Source organism: Triticum urartu, chromosome 7A, assembly GCF_056163025.1.
Source record: "Triticum urartu cultivar PI428250 chromosome 7A, HENAU_Tu73, whole genome shotgun sequence".
NCBI classification, from domain to species: domain Eukaryota; kingdom Viridiplantae; phylum Streptophyta; class Magnoliopsida; order Poales; family Poaceae; genus Triticum; species Triticum urartu.
In genome coordinates, this window is record NC_141879.1 from 241,729,623 (window position 1) to 241,745,998 (window position 16,376).

The 16,376-nt window shown below is 41.9% G+C and overlaps 1 protein-coding gene across 1 annotated transcript; it reads left to right on the forward strand.

The window, feature by feature from the left end:
- The first annotated feature begins 7,999 nt into the window (after positions 1 to 7,999).
- LOC125522077 (thylakoid lumenal protein (Mog1/PsbP/DUF1795-like photosystem II reaction center PsbP family protein)) lies at positions 8,000 to 9,065 on the forward strand. Its single transcript, XM_048687148.2, has one exon. It carries the CDS (start codon positions 8,079 to 8,081, stop codon positions 8,805 to 8,807), a length of 729 nt encoding a protein of 242 aa, XP_048543105.1. The 5' UTR covers positions 8,000 to 8,078; the 3' UTR covers positions 8,808 to 9,065.
- Positions 9,066 to 16,376: the final 7,311 nt, after the last annotated feature.

The following is a 16,376-nucleotide window of genomic DNA, read 5'->3' on the forward strand; positions in this document are numbered from 1 at the left end:
GCGGGAGAAAAGGTTACATAATTAAAAACTTCTTTCGAATACGAATTCACTGATATAATTTTTTCTCCCGCTGCAATCGGTCTTGGTAGTTAAATTTACGGTCAAAGTTGAAGCACGGGGATAGATGAAGCACTACATTATGGAATGGAGGGAGTACTGATGGAGCTTACGAGTTTTCTGTTAAGTTTTGTGTTGTGAAGTTTTCAAGTTTTGGGTAACGATTAGATGGACTATGGAATAAGGAGTGGCAAGATCCTAAGCTTGGGCATGCCCAAGGCACCCCAAGGTAATATTTAAGGATATCCAAGAGCCTAAGCTTGGGGATGCCCCGGAAGGCATCCCCTCTTCCGTCTTCGTTCATCGATAACTTTACTTGGAGCTATATTTTTATTCGCCACATGATATGTATTTTGCTTGGAGCATTAATTTATTTTGTTAAGATTTGCTTGCTGTTATTTAGAACAATGTTTTGCATCTTTTATTTCAATAAAAGTGGCATTGATAGCCTTTGCTATGCCTATGTTACAAGTATACATGTTGCTGTTTGAAAACAGAAAGTTTACCGCTGTTGCAATAATTCCATAGAAAAGTCAGAATGTGATAAAATGTCGAAACCTTTTGCATATTAAGCTCTGATAAATTTACTACAGTGAGAATTTTCTTTCATAATTTTTGGAGCTAGAGAAGTATGGATATTGCAGCATTCTTTACAGACTATCCTGTTTAGGCAGATTGCTGTTATATTTGCATTGTTTGCATATGTTTGCTTCTTTAATGATTCTATTTGAGGATAGGACTATTAAATATGCAGAGGCATTTAGTATGCAATGTTGAATGATAATTTTAGTGATTTGCTACAGTTGAGTATGATAAGGTTTTGCAATGGTTTATACTAACTTATCTCACGAGTCCTTGTTGAGTTTTGTGTGGATGAAGCTTTTGAGATTTAGGGAGACCTTGATATGAGAGGAATTAAGGAGACACAAAAGCTCAAGCTTGGGGATTCCCAAGGCACCCCAAAATAATATTTCAAAAAGTCTCAAGCGTCTAAGCTTGGGGATGCCCCGGTTGGCATCCCACCTTTCTTCTTCAACAACTATCGGTTAGTATCGGTTGATCCTAAGTTTTTTGCTTCTTCACATAATGTTTGATATTCGTAGAATGTCATTTTATTTTGCTTTGCTTGATGTTTGAATATAATACCAAGATCTGAAATTATTAAATGTTAGAGAACCTTCACATAGTTGCATAATTATTCGACTACTCATTGATCTTCATTTATATCTTCCGGAGTAGTTTGTCGTTTGCTCTAGTGCTTCATTTATATATTTTAGAGCATGGTGGTAGTTTTATTTTGAACAAATAGATGAACTCTCATACTTCACTTAGATTATTTTGAGAGTCTTAAATAGCATGGTAATTTGCTTAAAATCCTAATATGCTAGGTATTCAAGATTAGTAAAATTTTCTTATGAGTGTGTTGAATACTAAGAGAAGTTTGATGCTTGATGATTGTTTTGAGATATGGAGATGATGATATTAGAGTCATGCTAGTTGAGTAGTTGTGAATTTGAAGAGATACTTGTGTTAAAGCTTGTGATTCCCGTAGCATGCGCGTATGGTGAACCGTTATGTGATGAAGTCGGAGCATGATTTATTTATTGATTGTCCTCCTTATGAGTGGCGGTCGGGGACGAGCGATGGTCTTTTCCTACCAATATATCCCCCTAGGAGCATGCGCGTAGTACTTTGTTTTGATAATTTGTAGATTTTTGCAATAAGTATATGAGTTCTTTATGACTAATGTTGAGTCCATGGACTATACGCACTCTCACCCTTCCACCCTTGCTAGCCTCTCTAGTACCGTGCACCTTTCGCCGGTACCATAAACCCACCATTTACCTTCCTCAAAACAGCCACCATACCTACCTATTATGGCATTTCCATAGCCATCTCGAGATATATTGCCATGCAACTTTCCACCATTCCATTTATTATGGCACGCTTCATCATTGTCATATTGCTTTGCATGATTATGTAGTTGACATCGTATTTGTGGAAAAGCCACCATTCATAATTATTCATACATGTCACTCATGCATCATTGCACATCCCGGTACACCGCCGGAGGCATTCATATAGAGTCATATCTTGTTCTAAGTATCGAGTTGTAATTCTTGAGTTGTAAGTAAATAAAAGTGTGATGATCATCATTATTAGAGCATTGTCCCAGTGAGGAAAGGATGATGGAGACTATGATTCCCCCACAAGTCGGGATGAGACTTCGGACGAAAATAAATAAATAAAAGAGGCCAAAGAAGCCCAAATAAAAAAAGAAAAGAGGCCATAAAAAAAGATAAGGCCCAAAAAATAAAAAAATAAATAAGAGAAAAAGAGAGAAGGGGCAATGCTACTATCCTTTTACCACACTTGTGATTCAAAGTAGCACCATGATCTTCATGATAGAGAGTCTCCTATGTTGTCACTTTCATATACTAGTGGGAATCTTTCATTGTAGAACTTGGCTTGTATATTCCAATGATGGGCTTCCTCAAAATGCCCTAGGTCTTCGTGAGCAAGCAAGTTGGATGCACACCCACTAGTTTCTTTTGTTGACTTTCATATACTTATAGCTCTAGTGCATCCGTTGCATGACAATCCCTACTCACTCACATTGATATCTATTGATGGGAATCTCCATAGCCTGTTGATACGCCTAGTTGATGTGAGACTATCTTCTCCTTTTTGTCTTCTCCACAACCACCATTCTATTCCACCTATAGTGCTATGTCCATGGCTCACGCTCATGTATTGCGTGAAGATTGAAAAAGTTTGAGAACATCAAAAGTATGAAACAATTGCTTGGCTTGTCATCGGGGTTGTGCATGATTTAAATATTTTGTGTGGTGAAGATAGAGCATAGCCAGACTATATGATTTTGTAGGGATAACTTTCTTTAGCCATGTTATTTTGAGAAGACATAATTGCTTAGTTAGTATGCTTGAAGTATTATCATTTTCATGTCAATATGAACTTTTATCTTGAATCTTTCGGATCTGAATATTCATGCCACAATTAAGAAGAATTACATTGAAATTATGCCAAGTAGCACTCCGCATCAAAAATTCTGTTTTTATCATTTACCTACTCGAGGACGAACAGAAATTAAGCTTGGGGATGCTGATACGTCTCCAACGTATCTATAATTTTTGATTGCTCCATGCTATATTATCTACTGTTTTGAATGTTTATGGGCTTTATTATACACTTTTATATCATTTTTGGGACTAACCTATTAACCCAGAGCCCAGTGCCAGTTTCTGTTTTTACCCTGTTTTAGGGTTTCGAAGAAAAGAAATCAAACGGAGTCCAATTGACCTGAAACTTCACGGAACTCATTTTTGGAAGGAAAGAAGCCCAGAAGACCTAGAGTGCACGACGGGGAACCTACGAGGAGGTCACGAGGCAGGGGGGCGCGCCCACCCCCTGGGCGCGCCCTCCACCCTCGTGAGCCCCTCGTGGCCCCCCTGACGTACTTCTTCCGCCTATATATCTCCATATACCCTAAAAACATCCGAGAGCACAATAGATCGGGAGTTCCGCCGCCATAAGCCTCCGTAGCCACCGAAAACCAATCTAGACCCGTTCTGGCACCCTGCCGAAGGAGGAATCCCTCTCCGGTGGCCATCTTCATCATCCCGGTGCTCTCCATGACGAGGATGGAGTAGTTCTCCCTCGGGGCTGAGGGTATGTACCAGTAGTTATGTGTTTGATCTCTCTCTCTCTCGTGTTCTTGAGGTGATACGATCTTGATGTATCGCGAGCTTTGCTATTATATTTGGATCCTATGATGTTTCTTCCCCCCTCTACTTTCTTGTAATGAATTGAGTTTCTCCTTCGAAGTAATCTTATAGGATTGAGTCTTTAAAGATTTGAGAACACTTGATGTATGTCTTGCCATGCGTATCTGTGGTGACAATGGGATACCACGTGATTCACTTGATGTATGTTTTGGTGATCAACTTGCGAGTTCCGCCCATGAACCTATGCATAGGGGTTGGCACACGTTTTCGACGTGATTCTCCGATAGAAACTTTGTTGCACTCTTTGAGGTCCTTTTGTGTTGGTTGAATAGATGAATCTGAGATTGTGTGACGCATATCATATAATCATACCCACGGATACTTGAGGTGACATTGGAGTATCTAGGTGACATTAGGGTTTTGGTTGATTTGTGTCTTAAGGTGTTATTCTAGTACGAACTCTAGGGTTGTTTGTGACACCTATAGGAATAGCCCAATGGATTGATTGAAAAGAATAACTTTGAGGTGGTTTCGTACCCTACCATAATCTCTTCGTTCGTTCTCCGCTATTAGTGACTTTGGAGTGACTCTTTGTTGCATGTTGAATGATAGTTATGTGATCCAATTATGTTATTATTGTTGAGAGGACTTACACTAGCGAAAGTATGAACCCTAGGCCTGGTTTACTATCATTGCAATACCGTTTACGCTCACTTTTATCATTCGTTACCTTGCTGTTTTTATAATTTCAGATTACAAATACATTTATCTACTATCCATATACCACTTGTATCACCATCTCTTCGCCGGACTAGTGCATCTATACAATTTACCATTGTATTGGGTGTGTTGGGGACACAAGAGACTCTTTGTTATTTGGTTGCGGGGTTGCTTGAGAGAGACCATCTTCATCCTACGCCTCATACGGATTGATAAACCTTAGGTCATCCACTTGAGGGAAATTTGCTATTGTCCTACAAACCTCTGCACTTGGAGGCCCAACAACGTCTACAAGAAGAAGGTTGTGTAGTATACATCACCAAACAACTCGCAGATGTCGCATATGAGGCTGTTTTTCCAGAGCCAGACGAGGTGGAGAAGGGTATGCAATGCAGGTACTGTAGCGCACGACTACCAAACACATTAATCTTGGCCTTCATTGACTCACGCACACGTACACAACAACCTTGGCTTATCGATTCTGCCGCTGGCCGGAAACAGAATGCACGAACGCGAGCTTCGACGGGCGGAGGTCGTAGTGGTGTCCGGGCCGGAGCTTCGATGGGGCTGGAGCTCGGGCAGGTCGGGCCGACGAGTGACACGGTCGAGGAGCGCAAGGCCGACGACGGGCAGAGATGGCAAGCTCGTCGGGGCGATGAGTGACACGGTCGAGGAGCACCAGGCCGACGACGGGGCGCGGACACGCAGCACAAAGTCGACGTTTGGCGGAATCAACTCGAGGTCAAGGCGTCTCGGGGATCGGCGACTCCATGGGCAAGTAATCGGAGCTCTGAAATCAGCAGCCGCGTTGCGTGCCCCACCATCCGCGATGTCCGCCTCCAGCAAACGTCCGGCTGCCACCGTATAAAGGCATTTACAAGGGTAGTATATGTCGTATTGATGAAAATGGCATATGTAAAGATATGTGAAAGTTGTAGTGGGATATTTTCAACTTTGGTTTTTGTAATGGCATTTTTCCAACTAGCCAAAGTTGCAGTGGCATGAATCCAATTAACCCTTGTAAAAACGTCAATGGATTTTTGAATAGTATTTTTTAAAAAATTCTAGAAGTTTTTTGGGAAACGAAATCATTTTTTGAAATTCCCATTTTTTCCAAAAACATGAACAGTTCTTAAATTTGTGAACAAATTTTGCAAACTGGAACATGTTTTAAATTTATAAACATCTTTATGAAAACCATGAAATTTTTTAGAAATTTTGAAACATTTTTCCAAAACATCATCGTTTTTTCAAGGTTGAACAAAATTTGAAATTGTTTTTTGTGAAATTCTTAACAATATATCAGAAAACACGAACATTTTTAAATTCATGAATAGTTTTTGAATTTTAGAAAATTTAGAAATCAGGAACATTTTTAAAATTCTGAACAATTTTTCAAAAGCACAAATATTTTCGAAAATATGAGTGTTTTTGAAATTTCGAAAACTACTTGTAATTCCCAAACATTTTTAATAATAAAGATTGTAAAGTAAAATGTTGAAATAAAAATATAAGGAAAATAAAAAATAAAAAAGGGACAAACCAAAGAGTTGACACAGGAACGAGGAAGAGAAGGAAATAGAACCGGACGAAAAGTGCTAGCCCAGCCTATTTGATGGAAAATGCGTAAATAGGCTTGTCCCTGAGACAAGCCCAACATATGGAAACCGCAGACTTTTTTCTGGGCTGCAAGCCTGCACAGGCAAGATACAGCAACAAGCGAGAAAGCGGCAGCTACCTCCTATGTGCCGCTCATTGCGGCAAAGAGTCGGTGTTTCGCACAGGGCGGCTCACCTGGCCGGCCCAACGCGTTAGCGAAGTGAAAAAAACACAGAAAAAGGAGGCATGGGCAATGGGATTTGAACAAGCGACCTCAAAGTAAACGAGAGTGACAAAACTTAAAACATTCAGTAGCACAAATTCCCATAAACACAAGTCTGTGTTAGGGTTCGAACCGACGTCCTCTTGCCACCATCATTAATGAGATTAGACGAATGCCCTGCGTGTTGTTGCAGGAACCTTGTTATAAATTGTATGGATCTCGGAGGGCCGGACTGTAGTATGGTTGCGCTCTGGGCCTGCAGATGTTCCTTTGCTTTGTAGGAACGAACTCATCATGCATTGAGTAATGAAATCCCTTTTAACCCCGCAAAAAAAAGTGGTAGAAGACTAAAGTTAATGCATGAGGTGGTATGTTTGCATGAAGAGATTAATGGAAAAAGTAACTTATGAATCCATACATGACTTGGTGATGTGCCATTGTTGCATGGAGAGAAAAATTAGATAGTGTGTTGTAGCTATTTAAGAATAGAGGATTAGGTGTCTAAAATGGCAGCCGAGTGAATATGAATTATAAGCCGCAAATAGATTAAACTTATTTGGAAATTTTCAACTTGATTTTTTTTTGAAAAAATGGAAATATTTTTTGAAAACAGCCATTTTCTAATTTCTTAAAAATTTATTAAAAATTCAAAAAAAATTGTGAAACCCAAACATTTAATGAAAAAGGAAGAAATTTCAAAGGGGTAACGTTTTTTAAATTATGAACAATTTTTTTGAAAATGCAAACATTTTTTGAAGAACAATACCAAATTTAATAAATCAAACATTTTTTGAAGTTACGAACAAATTTTGATAATGCTAACATTTTTTAAAATTCCCTGAAATTTTTTTGAATTCACAAACACATTTTGAAAACATGATTTTTTTTTTATTTGTGAACATGTTTGGAACGTGAAATTCCCGTCCATTTTATAAATTTGCGACCCAAATTTCAAAGGTGATCCTTTTTTGGGATTTCCAGACATTTTTCTATTTTGCGAATAAATTTTGAAAACATGAACATATTTTTTATTTGGGAACATGTTTTGAAATTCCTAACCATTTTATCAATTCGGGAAAACAAATAAATGCAAAGATTTTTTTAAATTGAAGTTTTAAACATTTTTTAATCTTGGAACATTTTGCAAAGTAGTGAACAAATTTTAAAATTCTATTTTTTGGATTTGTGAATATAATTTCAAAACATGATCTTTTTAAAAATGAACAAAATTGTAAAAATTTGAAATTTTTTCATATTTCTGAAGATTTTTTGAAAAATAAAAATAAATTAAAATAAAATGAAGAAAGCAAAGGGAAAAAACAAAGAAAATAAAAAACGAAAATGAAAAGAAAAAAAAGGAAAAAACCAAAAAGAAACAGAAAATGACATAAACGGTTCATGTCCTGAAAGTAAGGCTAGAAGGTTCCTAAAACCAGAAAAAACGGACTGGAACCTTCTAGAACGTCGCCATAACCGTCCGGTACTGTAGCCCGTTATATACTGATAATTGGGCCGGCTCAGGTCGCTCGCGCTGTGCGAATCAACGACGATCTGTCGCAGGATGCGGCAGATAGGATTGTCCCTCCTCGTCGGTGGAATGCCCATGTCGTCGTCGCACCGGATAAGCCTCGCCGATCTCCTATCCGCTCGGCGAGACAAAACCACACAAAATCGCGCGCAAAAACCACCCCCACCACCGCAGGGCGTACGCGCGCACGTCGTCGAGGTCCACCATGACCATGCTCGCTTCCCTCTTCTCCCCCTCTCCTCTCCTCACCACCGCCGCCTCCACCTCCTCGTCTGCCACCTCGCAGCCAGCGCCACAGACTGTGAGGCTCCCGGCTCCCAGGCCGCTCACCGCCACACTGGCCGCGGCAGCCGCGGCCGGTCTCCTCCTGCTGACCCCCGCGGCGCCGTCGCACGCGGAGGCGGAGTTCAAGGTGTACTACGGCACGGCGGCGAGCGCGGCCAACTACGGCGGGTACGGCGGCAACGCGAACAAGAGGGACGCGGCGGAGTACGTGTACGACGTGCCCGAGGGGTGGAAGGAGCGACTGGTGTCAAAGGTGGAGAAGGGCACCAACGGCACGGACAGCGAGTTCTTCAACCCGCGCAAGCGCTCCGAGCGGGAGTACCTCACCTTCCTCTCCGGGTTCCGCAAGCTGGCCCCCGTCGGCGCCGTGCTCGACAACCTCGCCCTCTCTGACGTCGGGCTGCAGGACCAGATCTCGTCGGCGGACGACGTGACATCGGCGGAGCGGAAGGACGCGGACGGGCAGGTGTACTACGAGTACGAGGTGGCTGGCGCCGGCGCGCACAGCCTCATCTCCGTGACGTGCGCCCGGAACAAGCTGTACGCGCACTTCGTCACGGCGCCCAACCCCGAGTGGGGGCGCGACGAGGCCGTCCTCCGCCGCCTGCACCAGTCCTTCAAGACCGTCGACTTCAGCGGCCAAGATTAACATGCATGCTGCGCGCGTGGCGTTGTAATTAATTAAGCCGTTTTGTATAGGCGCTATCATCGAGGAAGAGGTAATTGATCTGGATGATTATTCAGAACCGGCATACAGTATCTTGATCTGTAAATTGCTTTCTTCCTCTGTGTAAGACCAGCAGTGCTGCTGTAGACTGTAGTGTTAGCAACGAAACGGTTCAAATGGAGTGAATGAAAGTTAACCTGCGCACTGTTAATTATCCAATCATGTAAATTTACCGTGTCACACGTGTGGCACGAAGCAATCCGGCTTTGAGTTTTTTACAACTAAAGTTGTCATCCGAAAAAAAAGACTGAAACTTGTCATCCAAAAGGAAAGTTGTCATACTTGACAACTAAAGTTGCAATCCTTGTGTCACTAAACCTGCCATAAAAAATGTTCGAAGTTGCCACGTGCTCGTGCCTCACATGTGACACTTATCAGGGTCCTTAATTTAAAGTTACTAATTTTGCATGAAATTCACTTAACACAGTTCGATTTCCGACGATTTGCTCGACATTTTCGGTGTTCCACCGAGCTTCCAGTTTGAGGCTTGCCAATGACATCTCCTTGGTCCGAGGTGAAGCGAGATGAGATCTAGGATCGCAAGGACGACTCGGGTGGCCACCCAACGTCGTCGCCACATGCAACACCTCGCGTCCTTCTCCTCCCCGCCGTCACCGACCGATGCCGCTGGGCAAAGCCTCGGCGACCGAGATGGTGTCGGGCCATCTTCCCGCTCATCTCGCGTCTTCCGAACGAATCGGAGGTTCCCGACGGCTAATCCATCCCGTCGTGGCTGGAGGCGTCTAGGAGGGATGATGTTGCTCCTGTTGGCCGGTTTCTCCTTAGGGTCACCTTTGGCTCGCTCAGATTCGTCCATGGAGGGTTGCAACGCGATCTCTAAGGTGGTCGTCCACTTGTTCTGTCTTGGAACAACAGCAGCGAGTGACCCTGTGCCGACTCCTATGGCAACGCTGGTGACGCGCTCAAAGAGGTTTTCAGTCTCATGAGCACGTCTACAAAGCCAGTGCATGTGTGGTCGGGCCGAGTCTTTGATGTCTCTGGCAAGTGCGGCAAGTTCCGATTCCTTCGGACATGTCTGCAGTGGAGGCATCGGCTACCCTCTCGAGTTGCGAATTGCGGTGGTCGTCAAAGGGTCTTCTAGAGGGTTCCTCTCTCTAGATCGTGGTTGATGATGGTGGCTCGTACTGGTAAAGTTGTGAGATGCAATTTTAAGACTCCTTTATGGGCTTTGACGGCCCTCACTTCGACCAGCTTGCCTTGGACAGTGCAAACTATGAACAACGACTTATGTGAGGGGTGTGGTTGTGAAGTGGCAATGGTGCGATTTCTAGCCAACACATGTAGTTGCTGGAATTGTAGAAAAATGGTGACGACAAGATATGATTGTCTTTGATTTGATGGTGCTTTCTACTCCCGCAGGAATCGTTGGTTTTCCCCAAAATGGAAGCGTGAAATAGAACAGCAACAAAGTTTTCCCTTAGTTAAGAAGCAAGGTTTTATCAAATCAGTGGGAGCTTTTAAGCTAACAAGATAAACAACACCTGCACAAATAAAATAAAAACTTGCACTCAATGTGACAAGAGGTTGTCAGGCCCATTGTCTTGTTAGTTACAATATTAAAATAAAATGAAAATATATAGTGGTAAAATATTGATTGACTTTGATTTGGTGCTGCTTTCTACTCCTAGAGGAGTCGTTGGTTTTTCCTAAAGAGGAAGGGTGAAATAGAAACATCAGCAAAGTTTTCCCTCAATTAAGAAGTAAGGTTTATTGAATCACTGGGAGCTTCTATGCTAACAAGATAAACAACACATGCGCACAAATAAAATAATAACTTGTACTTGGTGTGGCAAGAGGTTGTCAAGTCCCTTGTCTTGTTAGTTACAAGATTTAAAGCAAATGAAGATATATGGTGGTAAAACAGTAAGGCAAATAAAAGAGCAAATTTGTAGAAGAATTTATTAATGAAAAATAGACTTGGGGCCATAGGTTCACTAGTGACATCTCTCTCTCTCTCTCTCAAACAAGCGAATGCCATGGTAAAAAATTACAGTTGGGCAATCGAAAGATTGCAATATTTTTGACTATGATCATTCATGAAATAATCTTATATAGGCATTACGTTCGTGATGCATCGTTTGTTAATACAACTGCATCTACTACTCACACTCCACCCCAAAACCACTATCTATCATGCATCTCTAGGTATTATGTTTGCAAGAAATGGAGTATCGCAATAAGAAAGATGACATAATGTAGACAAGAAGAAGTCAAACAATATGACCAAACCCCATCATTTATCCTTATTGGCAACAATACAATACGTGTCTTGGCCTTTTTGTCACTGAATTAGAGCACCACAATTTGAATCCACTACAAAGCAAAACCTACTCTGAAGAAAAACCCATCGAACTTGGCCAAAGAAGATAGATAAATCGAAGAGCATACAAAGCTATTTAATTATGTGGCAACAAAACCTAGATAGATTCAATTGATTTCAATGAACAATCTGATCATAAAATAAAAATTCATCATGTCCCAACAAACATTAAATTGATCTTGATCAAGAACGAGAACATGGTATGAAGATCCAAAAGAGAGAGAACCATCTAGCTGCTACTATGGACCCATAGGTCCTATAAGAACTACTCACACATGGTCATGGGGGTAGCAAGGTTGATGAAGATGGATCCGACAATGGCTTCCTCCTCCGGCAGGGCTCCTGCACAGGGCTCTAGATGGGATCTCTTCGGAATAGAGGCTTGCAGGGGCAATAAAATTCTTCTGGAAGCACGAAGGATGGTTTCAGTATTTATATGGACTAGTAGTCTTGCACGTGCACACAAGTCTCGACAAGACATATCTTATGATTCAGCTATTGGGAAACATAGTAGAAAACAAAAAAAATCACGCCTACGATCACCCAAGATCAATATGAAGATGCATAATGGGTTGGGATCATGATCGTTACCGTCACTGAGTTGCAGCGGAAGAAAATCGTGTCAGTGTAGATCGTACTTGGAGTCCCTCGTACCGTTGATGAACGATCCCTCGTACCGCCCACGAACAGTCCCTCGAACTGAAGATTGAAAGCACGTCGTCTCTACTTGGTTGCAAGCGTGCATCCTTCACGATCCGACAACGCTTCGTCGTCCAGAGCTAATCGTCGCCGGATGATACGTCTCCAACGTATCTATAACTTTTTTATTGTTCCATGCTATTATATTATCTGTTTTGGATGTTTTATATGCATCAATATGCTATTTTATATTATTTTTGGGACTAACCAATTAACCTAGAGCCCAGTGCCGGTTTCTGTTTTTCCTTGTTTTGAGTTTTACAAAAAAGGAATATCAAACGGAGTCCAAGCAAGCTGAAAATTTACGGTGATTTTTTATGGACCAGAAGAAGCCCACGGAGCATGGGGGTTGGGCCAGAGGGGTCCCGAGGCAACCACAAGGGTGGAGGGAACCCCCCCTAGGGCGCGCCCCTGGCTTGTGGGTCACTGGGGAACCCCCCTGACGTAAAACCGACGCCAAAAATTCCTATCAATTCAGAAACCCCTGAAAAGAAACCTAGATCGGAAGTTCCGCCGCCGTAAGCCTTTGTAGCCATGAAAAACCAATTGGGAGTCTGTTTCGCCACCCTGCCGGAGGGGGAAACCATGACCGGAGGCCATCTTCATCATCCCGGCTGTCTCCATGACAAGGAGGGAGTAGTTCACCCTCGGGGCTGGGGGTATGTACCAGTAGCTATGTGTTTGATATCTCTCTCTCTCTATCTCTCTCTCTCTCGTGTTCTTGATATGGCACAATCTTGATGTACTGCGAGCTTTGTTATTATAGTTGAATCATATGGTGTTTCTCCCCCTCTACCTTCTTGTGATGAATTGAGTTTTACCTTTGAGGTTTCACTACTATCGGATTGAATACTATTATGGATTTGAGAACACTTGATATATGTCTTGTGTGGGATACCCGTGGTGACAATGGGGGTTATATTGATTCACTTGATGTATGTTTTGGCACTCAACTCGTGGATTCCCGAGGTGGCATTGGGGTAATCTATGCATAGGGGGTGATGCATGTTTTCGTCCTTGTTTCTCGGGTAGGAGTCTTGGGGCACTCTTTGAGGTTCTTTGTGTTGGATCGAATATTATGAATCTGAAGTTGTTTGATGCATATCGTATAATTGACCCACGGATACTTGTGGTGACATTGGAGTATCTAGGTGAGATTAGGGCTGATTGATGTGTGTCATATGGTGTTATTTTACTACGAACTCTAGGGTTGTTTGTGACACTTATAGGAATATCTCAATGGATTGATCGGAAAGAATAACTTTGAGGTGGTTTCATACCCTACAAGCAATTTCATCTTATGTTCTCTACGATAGGAACTTTGGAGTGACTTTTGTCGCACATTGAGGGATTGCCATATGATCTAATTATGTTATGATTGTTGAGAGAACTTGCACTAGTGAAAGTAAGAACCCTAGGCCTTGTTTTCAAGCATTGCAATATTGTTTTTGCTCACTTTTCTTACTAGTTACCTTGCTGTTTTTATTTATTCAGATTATAAAAATATATTTATACCATCCATACTACACTTGTATCACCATCTCTTCGTCGAACTAGTGCACCTATACAATTTACCAATGTATTGGGTGTGTTGGGGACAGAAGAGACTCTTTGTTATTTGGTTGCAGGGTTATTTGAGAGAGACCATCTTCATCCTATGCCTCCCACGGATTGATAAACCTTAGGTCATCCACTTGAGGGAAATTTTCTACTGTCCTACAAAACTCTGTGCTTGGAGGCCCAACACGAGTCTACAAGAAGAAGGTTGCGTAGTAGACATCAAGCTCTTTTCTGGCGCCGTTGCCGGGGAGGTTAGTGCTTGAAGGTATTGTTGGGAAACGTAGCATGCAATTTCAAAAAAAATTCCTACGATCACGCAAGATCTATCTAGGAGATGCATAGCAACGAGAGGGGGAGAGTGAGTCCACGTACCCTCGTAGACCGAAAGCGTTAGGTTAATGCGGTTGATGTAGTCGAACATCTTCATGATCCAACCGATCCAAGTACCGAACGTACGGCACCCCCGTGTTCAACAGGCGTTCAGCTTGATGACGTCCCTCGAACTCTTGATCCAGTAGAGGGTCGAGGGAGAGTTTCGTCAGCACGACGGCGTGGCGACGTTGATGTTGATGTGATATGCGCAAGGCTTCGCCTAAGCACTACGACGCTATGACCGGAGGAGTAAACTGTGGAGGGGGGCACCACACACGGCTAAGAAACAACTGTTGTGCCTTTGGGGTGCCCCCTACCCACATATATAAAGGAGGGGGGAGGAGGAGGCTGGCCCAAGGGGGCGCTCCAAGAGGGGGGAGTCCTACTAGGACTCCGTTCCTAGTAGGATTCGGCTCTCCTCCTTCCTTCAATCGGAGAGGGGAAAGGGGAAAGGGGGAGAGGGAGAAGGAAAGGGAGCCGCGCCCCCTCCCCTTTTCCAATTCGGATTGGGCTTGGGGCGACACCTCCTGTGGCAGCCTCCCTCTCTCCTCTATGGCCCAATAGGCCCATTAACTTTCCCTGGGGGGTTCTGGTAACCCCTCCGGTACTCCGGTATGTACCCGATACACTCCGAAACCCTTCCGGTGTCCGAATACTACCTTCCAATATATCAATCTTTACCTCTCGACCATTTCGAGACCCCTCGTCATGTCTGTGATCTCATCCGGGACTCCGAACAAAATTCGGTCACCAAAACACATAACTCATAATACAAATCGTCATTGAAGTTAAGTGTGCGGACCCTACGGGTTCGAGAACTATGCATACATGACCGAGACACATCTCCGGTTAATAACCAATAGAGGAACCTAGATGCTCATATTGGCTCCTAGATATTCTATGAAGATCTTCATCGGTCAAACTGCATAACAACATACGTCATTCCCTTTGTCATCGGTATGTTACTTGCCCGAGATTCGATCGTCGGTATCATCATACCTAGTTCAATCTCGTTACCGGCAAGTCTATTTACTTGTTCTGTAATGCTTCATCCCGCAACTAACTCATTAATCACATTGCTTGCAAGGCTTATAGTGATGTGCATTACCGAGAGGGCCCAGAGATACCTCTCCGATACACGGAGTGACAAATCCTAATCTCGATCTATGCCAACTCAACAAACACCTTTGGAGACACCTGTAGAGCATTTTTATAATCACCAAGTTACGTTGTGACGTTTGATAGCACACAAGGTGTTCCTCTGGTATTCGGGAGTTGCATAATCTCATAGTCAGAGGAATATGTATAAGTCATGAATTAAGCAATAGCAATAAAACTAAATGATCTTTATGCTAAGCTAGCGGATGGGTCTTGTCCATCACATCATTCTCTAATGATGTGATCCTGTTCATCAAATGACAACACATGTCTATGGTTATGAAATTTATCCATCTTTGATTAACGAGCTATTCAAGTAGAGGCATACTAGGGACACTCTGTTTGTCTATGTATTCACACATGTACTAAGTTTCCGGTTAATACAATTCTAGCATGAATAATAAACATTTATCATGATATAAGGAAATATAAATAACAACTTTATTATTGCCTCTAGGGAATATTTCCTTCAGGTATATCTTTAGATCTTGCAATTGAATCTTTTAGTTTCTTGTTTTATCACTAGTTTAGTCTATAAAAGAAAACTAAAAATGGAATTGAGGTTGCCTCATATGCTTCATCTTTTTAATGTCTTTCGTAAAAATGATGGAAAGGAAAATTGTGCTCAAGTGTTAGAAGAAGATGTAAATAAAATGTTTGTCATAAAATATTTTAATGATGAGCATGATTGCAATGTTGTTAGTATGAATTCGAATCCTTGAATATCCATGATACTAATGATATGCAAAGTCACAATCTTGGGGATGCTATGTTTGATGAAGATGATATTTTTTTGTCCCCCAAGTTTTGATGAGAAAATTTATTATGATGATAGCATGCCTTCTATTTGTGATGAATAATTGATAAAGTGGATTTAGAGAGGTCATGACTTTATTTAGTGATGAATCCACTATTTTGGAAGAGGTTTCAATTGACTATGAGAACAAAGTTGCTATCTATGATTATTATTGTGATGATGTGCATGCTATAAAGAGTAATGATATCCATGGAACTTGTCATCATGATTTTAATTTTTAATTGGATTGTGCCTCACGTGATAGTTATTTTGTTGAGTTTGCCCCCACTACTATTCGTGAGAATAAATTTGCTTATGTGGAGAGTAATAAAATTTCTATGCTTGTGCATCATCAAAAGAGTGCTTTATGTGATAGATATATTGTTGAATTCATTCATAATGCTACTAAAAATTATTATGAGAGTGGAACATATGCTTTTACATATCTCAATAATATTAAGTTTCGTCTCTATGTGTTGAAAATCTTGAAGTTTTGCTTGTTTACCTTCCTATGCTAGTTGATTCTTGTTCCCATAAATTGTTTGCTCACAAAATCCCTATGCAT

Coding starts and splice junctions, on each gene's coding strand:
- LOC125522077 (XM_048687148.2), top strand. CDS start 8,079: ATGACCATGCTCGCTTCCCTCTTCTCCCCCTCTCCTCTCCTCACCACC.